At 47.4% G+C, this 9,282-nt stretch overlaps 1 protein-coding gene across 1 annotated transcript; it reads left to right on the forward strand.

Annotated features, from left to right (window-relative positions):
• Window positions 1-1,091: 1,091 nt before the first annotated feature.
• Window positions 1,092-8,918, forward strand: LOC148337686 (uncharacterized). The gene is made up of 5 exons (XM_088297122.1): window positions 1,092-1,438; window positions 3,197-4,223; window positions 4,547-4,554; window positions 5,254-5,406; window positions 7,069-8,918. Exons 1-5 carry the CDS (start codon window positions 1,426-1,428, stop codon window positions 7,935-7,937), a joined length of 2,070 nt encoding a protein of 689 aa, XP_088153248.1. The 5' UTR covers window positions 1,092-1,425; the 3' UTR covers window positions 7,938-8,918.
• The last annotated feature ends 364 nt before the right edge of the window (window positions 8,919-9,282 follow it).

Raw genomic sequence — 9,282 nt, forward strand, 5'->3', positions numbered from 1 at the left:
TGATTGGCTCATTTTATGGGGCGAGTGAAATGTTTTGTTGTTCTACGTGAGATGCGAAGTATTTTGGACAGCGAAGTTGAATAAAGCAGTACAGTTGGCAGTACGACGTGTGTGAGATTGGCTGATTTTATTAGCATAAAACAAGACACGTTGGGTTCATTCGTGGATGAAAAGAAAGAAGAAGGAGATCAATAAAACCATAGTAAGCCCATAATAAGTTAAGCCCAAGTATTTGAAAAGTAAATTAGCCAGGTAATGCTCTTTAAATAAACCTCTGCCATTAGCATCCCTCCCGCGGTGGCATCATGCATGGATGCTTTTTTATTTGCAGCCCGGTGACCTCTTGTGGACACACAACACCACAGCAGTGATAAAGAAGGTCCATCAGCGTCTGCACTTCCTGATGGTCCTCAGGGAATTCAACGTGGACAAGAAGCTGCTGCCGGCCTTCTACCACTCGTCCATCGAGAGCCTGCTGACCTACTGTGTCTCCACCTGGTACGGCGGCTGCACTGAGGCAGACAGAGTGAGGCTCCAAAGGACAGTCAAAAAGGCGCAGAGGGTTATCGGCTGCCCTCTCCCCTCCCTGTCGGACATCGACACCACCCGGCGCCTCGGCAGAGCTCTCAATATCATCAAAGACAATACTCACACCTCTTCTCTTGGACCCGTTGCCCTCTGGCAGGCGCTACAGGTGCATCAAGACAAAGACTAACAGATTTAAAAACAGTTTCTTCCCAAAAGCCATCTCCATGCTGAAATGTCACACACAACTCCCTTTACCTTGTAGAACTGCAACATAATGTGGCACTCAGTGCACTTTCTCAACACTCTTTTTTAATTAATTTTTCCATTTATTATTATGATTTTATTTTTATTATTTATATTTGCACTGGAGAGGGGAGCTCTCCAATGTCGTTGAAGTCTGAGTATAATGACAATAAAGGGCATTTTCTTTCTCTGATTTACATCGCGACAACGTCTTGACCAAGAGATGACGCGAATCCAAGTGTCTCCGCTTGGTGGCAGCATTGTGACATGGCGGATACCGGCTCTCATAACAGCCAAACGAAGAAGAAGAGGGCGGAAGCCAACTGCGGCCCGGTGTCCCCGCAAAAGCATTTCATGGCAGCGTTCTTTTTCACGAACAGTATTTTCCACGCGTGTAAAATAGGCGCACGTAAACTGCGAGGTTTTATTTTGTGCGCGCGGAAGCTTCTCTGATTGGCTGAGCTCGTCAGCGACGGACAAAAAATAATCGGCGGGCTAATAATGCGGCCAGCATGAGTAGCAACAACAAAAGTTTCCCTATTTGCCTGTAAAAACGAGCGACTACGTGATGGAGGAGCAGCTGTAGTGTTGCAAATTACGAGGAGGAAGTTTCTCACACGACAAAGGAGAAGCAGCCGACGACGTTGTCCACCAATGGACGCGCAAGGTTGGCATCTTTTGATCGATTGTCTTTATTGCGAACATGTAAATAAAAGAATAGCAAAATCAAACAAATCCATTCATGCCTGCCTGTTGGCACCCCCCAGACACTTAACGAAATATAACTCGTCGGTTTGTGTGCGCATTCTTGCTCTTGTCCGCTTCAGGCCGTTTTAGTGGTGAATCGATCGGCATTTGTTGAAAAGCAATGTCTTAACCGTTTGCCCTCACTCGGGTCGCGGGGATGCTGGAGCCTCTTCCAGCTGTCTTTGGGCAGTAGGCGGGGTACACCCAGAACTGGTTGCCAGTTACTCCGATCAACCTGCCATGCATGTTTTTTTGGAATGTGGGAGGAAAGCGCAGTACCCGCTGGAAAGCCAGGCAGGCACGGGGAGAACATGCAAACTCCACACAGGAAGGCCGGAGCCGAAATCGAACCCACAACCTCCGCACTGTGAGGCCATCGTGCGAACCAGTCGTCCGCCCATAAACGATATCATTTATTAATATTGGACGTGGCACTGTATAATGTATGCAATTCGACTTTGTCAAGTGAACGCTGCTTGTTTGGATTGACGAGAAACAAGACACCAAAAGAACGCACCCATGCCCCTTTGGGCGGGTCATCGGGGCCCGAGCCCACCCCCAAAAACGCTTGCCGGTGTCGTGCCAAAGTACTTAGCCCCTGCCAAAATCTTATTTATTTTTTTTATTCTTTTGCTGCTCTTGACGCGTCTATCGGTGGTTATCAAAAAAATAAACAAATCAGTCAATTGGAATACAATTACGTGTTCTCTAACAGGATACCACCTATCTGTATGTTGCCACTTAATTTGATCTCGCTGGAAACACGATCGCCCACTTCACTAATCCTCTTCCCTTTTCATGGTAGCTTCATTGATTGCAAAATTTCTTTGGTCTAACGAATGCAAATGCAGGGAATTTCCCCCCGATTTCGGCGCAGTCAAACGCTTACTTTACGTGTTAAATTGTAGCCAATGGTGTGCTGAAACCCACACCGACTAAGACTACCACTTTTATGGAAACCCTAGTTTAAATGACAGCAAATCAAAAACACAAAATCATACATTCTTCGTGCCTTTCAATGAAAACAAACGTAGTAACATCGCGCCGCCTTCAGTCAATGCGTGCGCGCTCCCGCGACAGGGGATACAGATTTTGGCAGGGGCTAAGTACTTTGGCACGACACCGGCACACACAGACATATTTGATCAAGGCACCAACAAATCTCAAATTTGTTTTTGTTTTTGTCATATTGGCTATTTTTGTGTTAAGAAACACTAAAGTTTTTTTTATATACACCAGTAAGACGTTTAAAGCAAATAAACGTGTGATTTTGTTTGATTGATGTGCAGTTTGAACCTGCCACATCCTGTCGCCAGCTGCCTTGTTGCAAAGACTGTCAGGTACAAATATGTCGATGTTGGTGCATGACTCATCTTTTTTCAAAGCGAATCTGCATGTTTTGCACGACATGAGCTTTTTGTATTTAAGTATGCGGCAGATAATAACCTGGAAGTGGTTGTGAGGACCTCTTGATGGTCGCTCGAGGCTTTAAACCTTTTTTTCTGTGCTTCCTGTGAGGACTTAAGAGTCATGACAAGACAACCGTGACGTTTGCCTTCTTGATGTGTAAGGACGTAGCCGTGTTATTACGATAAATAGCTCGGCTCGTGTCAAATGAACCAGTCCGTCTCAAAGGTGCCGCCTCTGTCTTATTCCTTTGCCTTCTTTTGTTCTGCAGACATCTGTCCAGAAGAGCTTCGAGACTGCAGCTCCAGAGCGGAGGAGCGAGAGCCGCCCTGCGTCAAAGAGGAAGAGGAGGAGGTGGATGTCTGTCAAATGGGCGGAGAGCCTCTTCAGCGTCAGCGTGAGGACGAGGAAGAGGAGGAAGCCCCCAGCGGCCAGCTCCCAGTGATTCGAGCCATCGTGAAGGGCGAAGACAATGACAGCGGAGATCAGTCGTCTGAGCTTTGGCGCCGGCGAAGTGGGTCGGACGCCGACAGCCTCTTAGCGCCTCTGTCGGACGGCGAAAAGCAGAGTCACGGCAAAGAGCCAGAGGGAAGTCGCCGGAGCCGTCAGAAGCTCGACAAACGCTTCAAGTGTGCCGAGTGCGCCAAAGGTTTCGGTGCCAAGCGAAATCTGCAAACGCACATGATGATCCACACGGGGGAGAAACCCTTCATTTGCACCATCTGCGGCGCAAGCTTCTCCCTGAAAGGCACTCTGATGGTCCACATGAGGACGCACACGGGGGAGAAACCCTTCCCTTGCACAGTGTGCGGTGAGAAATTCTCACAGAAGGTCAACTTGACAAAGCACATGAGGAAACACACCGGGGAGAAACCTTTTCTCTGCTCTATTTGCAGCGAGAGATTCTCCCAGAAAGGGAACTTGATGATCCACATGAGGTGGCACACTGGGGAGAAACCCTTTCACTGCCCAATTTGTGGCGAACGCTTCTCCCAAAAGGGCAATCTGCTGATCCACACCAGGACGCACACAGGCGAAAAGCCGTTTCCTTGCTCCTTGTGCGGTCAAACGTTCTCCCGTAAAGACATTTTATCCAAACACACCAGGACTCACACGGGTGAGAAACCATTTGCTTGCTCCGTTTGCGGCGAAAGTTTTACGCAGAGCGGCAACTTGAAGACGCACGTGAGGACGCACACGGGAGAAAAACCCTACAGCTGTCACTTGTGCCTCATCAAATTTGCATACAGGTATCAGCTCAATAAACACAAATGCACCTCAAATGTCGCCGGCACCCCGTGAACTTTCAATGATAGTTTTCTGCACAAACTCGTCTTACTGCGGACTTATGTGGCCCAAAAAAAAAAAAGCAAAACTGGAGGAAATACAATCTCATTGGCTCACTCCCACATCACTCACCAGGCTATGGCCCCGCCTTTAAAGCCAAACACATTAAAAGGCAAAGTTGCTACATTGTGGAACGTGAGAATAGTGACCCCAAGTGGACCAAATGAATGCATGCATCTCACATACCCTTGCTTTACTTATTGTCTGATGTTGATATTTGAGTGACAAATGAGCTCATTCTCTCACTCACTAATGCGTCATGTTTCACAACCAGCTTTTCTGGTGCTATTGTTTAAAAATATTTTTTTCAATAAAGGCTTCAGTTTGTGTCTTTTCTTGGGGTGCTGTGGCAAATATGCAAGCATGTCCAAATCCGCTTTCAGCCTGATGTATTTTTGTTTGAATTGAATCTTCTGAATAATGCACAACATACACGTTTTTTTGCTTTAAATAAAAGTTCCAAAAGCAGCTGCTGCATGTTTGTTCGTTTTGATTCTCTTTTGAAAATAACTGCGTTGTGAAGGCCACGTCATAAAAAATGTGCTTGCAACGACCCCACCCTCGGAAAACAAAACAAAAATATGATATTAATGAGAGTGAAAAGAAGCTGTTTGCTGAGGTCGTCATACAATAAATAAATGTCATATCCTATCACTACCGTAATGTAGCGTAACTGTTGACAACATTTCTCCACTTGATGGCAGCATTGTGCTGCCACGGATGCAAGTTGTCACCGACTTCCACCGAAGAAGAACGTGGCGGAAGTGAGCTGGTCTTCGCTAAACGGAGGCCTTCTGGCCTCGTAAAGACTTTCTTGACAGCTTTCAAATTTAAACTGGGGCTTGGTTATTATTGCATAAACTCGACTTACGGCGTTAATTACACGAAGGACTTAATTCCGGTCCCTCCTCGGCGCGCATTGAAGCGTCTCTTGTTAAGCTTAGCTTGACAAAGACTCGCGCAAGTTAGCAGCACGCTAAGTGGACGCATTCGTGAGCAAAGAGTTTTTAATTTTTGTGGGGAAACGCGAGTGGAAAAGTGAAAAAAAAGTCGGTCATTTCGTGAAAACAGTGGAGAACAAAGAAGACAATTTGCGACGGCGACTGGACGCTTCGATGGACTCGCACGCAGCAGGTTGGTCCTCTGAACCACAAAGTATTGAGGCTTAGATTTCTATGATTTTTTCGGGAAATGTGTCCTAGAAGGCAAACACTATTCACGTCAGAGCAATAACAATACAACATAACATGAAAGAAGGAAGTACAACAACAATGAGAAAACGTAAAGACTTCTTGCCTGACTTTACATCGGGAAGCCAAGAAGAGAGTTCTCCTCATATCGCACTTTAAACACTCATGTGAAAAGCGTTTTCAAATCTAGTCCAAACTGTTTTCATTACGAATCGAGCCCATGTCAGTACTTGCAGTCAGGCACTTTAGACTGTTGATTTATTGTGAGAGTGTGAATTATTGAAGGCTCTCTTGTTCATACAGGATGTCTCGACTTGTTTTGTGTCACCGATATAATTGTAGCAGGAGCAACAGATGAATGCAGCAACTTTTCTTTTCATTTGAAACTCTACCAAGAGAGCAACGAGGCCACTTGAAGTCAGTGGACTGACTCCTCCACCACCAAATAGCCAAAGATGCACACTTGACCTTTTTTTGCCGGTCCGTCCTCCGTCCTCCATTTTTACTTATAAAATAATCATCCTGAGCCGCTGTCCATCTTCATCCTTTCAAAGCGCCTCCATCCTTGCATTTCACAAGTCAACACACACACACAAAAAGCGTCCATGCATGACGAGAGGCTAGCGGCAAAGGTTTCATAATTCATAAACGTTACTTCAAGTTCATTATCTGCATAATTTCCTATTCACATCCACTAACCGTCATTTCCGGATTATAAAACACACTTGATTAAAAGCCACAATTGCTAAACTTATCCATAAAAACAGATTTGTACGTGCATTAGACGCTTCAGACGAATAGCCACGGGTCTCTGCGGTATCGTCTTTATTATAAATTCCAGGAGATGCTTTTCACGCAGAATGTGTCTTAAGTTAGAGATCGTACCCGAAGCTTTCTCAGACTCTTGTTGTCACACGAGGCAAATTAAAAGATGAGCTCGGACCGGCGTCGCACTGTACAGATGGCCGTATTTATTGCACTTCATCCCTTTGCTCAAACGAAACGCAACTGAGGTGCATATTTTGCCTCTCAATTGCTTCTTCACACAGCCACGCATATCTCCAGATTTCTTTGCTCGCGCTCTCTCTCTCGCTCTCAGTTGAATTCCCAGTTGAAGGGCCAGTAAACGCAACAGCATGACAATATTTCATTCTGGTTAAGGATAATTAAAAGGATGGACGGAAATCCTTTGTCCATCCTTTTTAAAAAACATCCTCTCATCCTTTGTCCAGAAAATGTCTGTCTGAGACGGAATGACCATCTCTGCAAAGAGCAAAATTAAATTGGCTTCTCTGAAGTAAGAAGAATCAGTACAGTAAAATAAATTGAATTGGAAAAGTAATGTAATGTATCAATTAGATTTTTTTTGAGGGAGGGGTAACAAAATCTAAACATTAGGAATACAATCAATTTGAAAGAATAACATTTAAAATGCAAAACCATTAGGAAATAATGTATAAATGTTGATATCGGAATATATTTTTAGGCACTGTTTTAATGAATACAGTTAAGTAAAATGAACGTAAGGCATTAAATTGCGAAACGTTGCAGAATCGCACGCTCTAGCTAATGTCGTCCCGTGCGTTTGTCTTCTCGTGTCCCGCAGACGTCCAGCCGCAGGAGCAGTTCTCGGCGCTCAAGTGTGCATTTCCGGAGCCAGCCCGCATTAAAGAGGAGGCGCCATCGTCACCGTGCGTCAAGCAGGGAGCGCACCCCCCTCTCAAACAGGAAGAGGAGGAGCCTGAGTTCTCCCACGTCAAAGAGGAAGAGGAAGAACGCAGCATCAGTCAGGAAAGGGACGCTGGCAAACCTGCAGTGGCGGTGAAGAGTGAAAATAACGACGATGGCAGCGAGGAGAAGCTCGTGGCGCCGCTCTCAGACACGTCGTCGCCGTCTTCACGCTCTCAAGACGAGGCCGAGGATGACACAAAACGAAGCGCGAGGAGTCCCAAAGCCTTCAAGTGTTGTCAGTGCGCCAAAGCGTTTGGCAGCAAGAGCAACCTGAAGCGCCACATGGGCTGCCACACGGGAGAAAAACTATTCGGCTGCTCGGCATGCGGCAAGCGTTTCTCTCAAAAGGGAATCTTGATGCGGCACGCCCGCACGCACACAGGAGAGAAACCCTTCAGCTGCCCCTTCTGCACCAAAAGCTTCTCCATGAAGGGAAACCTGCTGACACACACCCGCATCCACACCGGCGAGAAACCCTTCTCGTGTTCGGCGTGCGGCGCCAGCTTCACCGTCCGCTCGGCGCTGGTGCAGCATGTGAGGACGCACACCGGAGAGAGACCCTTTGCCTGCTCCTTCTGTGGGAAGACCTTCTCTCAGAAAGTCAGCTTGATGACACATCTGAGAGGACACACGGGGGAGAAGGTGTTCCGATGCCACGCGTGCGACCGCGCCTTTGCCCACAAGTATCAGCTCAACAAACACCCATGTGCCGGCGACGAGAGCGCAACATCGTCCGGCCCCTGACGGCGGGACTGCGGGGAGACTGTGATGTCACAGTCGCCAACAATCCAACTTTAAACCACCAGCAGCGTGCGAACCTCACAGAGTTCCTTTCAGCAATTATTCGGCTTGATGTGTTATGTATCCTGTAACCCTCTCACACACACAACTACAAGTTCTTCACTCGCTAGTGACGCACTCTCATTAACATGATCCAAATTGCTTCCCCGTACAAGGGTCGCGGGCGTGCTGCAACCTATCCCAGCCATCTTTGGGCACAAGGCGGGGTTCACCCTAAATTGGTTGCAAGCCAATCGCAGACTCTCATAAACCGTTAAAGGCAGATTTCAGTTTATTATATACCGTATTTCCGCGGCCATAAGGCGCACTTTAGAGTCCCAAGTCTTCCCCAAAACAAACGAGGAGTCTTGTCATGCGACACGCCTATTGTAAAGACCGAGCAACTCGCTCGACCATTGAGCATCTTACCCTTCAAGTATTTCAGAGTGCATCTTAGCACACTGTGCTGGCCAAAGTGACATCTATGCTTCGAATTGACTGTGACAACTACATGAAGTGAATGCATTTTTTTGGGTGATAGTGCAAGAGAAAGCCGGACGAAAGGGCAGCTGTCCACGATGTCGTAGTTTGTCTTATCATTCATGTTACTGCAACAAGAAACATCACAGCTTTAGACAACAGACTGCAAAAAAATCAATCAAAACACCCGGCCCAAAGCACACCACTCACATCTCTCTAAACACGCCACGTGATTGGCTGAGGCTGAATGGCTCCCAAGAAGCTAATGCTGTAATATTTTTGTGTTAATTTTATTTCTTTTGGGGATATGAGAGATACATGTTTTGTGTTAATTTTATTTCTTTGTTTCATTGTTTGCTTGTATGCTGAGATATTCTTGCTTTTGATTTGAAACCGTGACTCTAAGGAGTGTGGTGACCAGTGAAATCCCTCCCCCGACGTTGTTGATTAAATGTGTTGCCATGACATCTCTCATTGGTCTGAGGTGCTGCTACTTGACAGCGCGGGCTAGCATGCGCGGGCTAGCATGCGCGGGCTAGCATGCGCGGGCTAGCATGCGCGGGCTAGCATGCGCGGGCTAGCATGCGCGGGCTAGCATGCGCGGGCTAGCATGCGCGGGCTAGCATGCGCGGGCTAGCATGCGCGGGCTAGCATGCGCGGGCTAGCATGCGCGGGCTAGCATGCGCGGGCTAGCATGCGCGGGCTAGCATGCGCGGGCTAGCATGCGCGGGCTAGCATGCGCGGGCTAGCATGCGCGGGCTAGCATGCGCGGGCTAGCATGCGCGGGCTAGCATGCGCGGGCTAGCATGCGCCTCGTAGTGCGGCGCGC

The sequence above is a fragment of the Idiotropiscis lumnitzeri genome, chromosome 5 (genome assembly GCF_059441095.1).
Source record: "Idiotropiscis lumnitzeri isolate Australia: NSW breed Sydney's pygmy pipehorse chromosome 5, RoL_Ilum_1.0, whole genome shotgun sequence".
NCBI lineage: Eukaryota > Metazoa > Chordata > Actinopteri > Syngnathiformes > Syngnathidae > Idiotropiscis > Idiotropiscis lumnitzeri.

What these genes read in the sequence shown, in the direction of transcription:
- LOC148337686 (XM_088297122.1), top strand. An exon ending in GATGGACTCGCACGCAGCAG is followed by an intron (nt 5,407 to 7,068) that starts GTTGGTCCTCTG and finishes CGTGTCCCGCAG; the next exon opens with ACGTCCAGCCGCAGGAGCAG.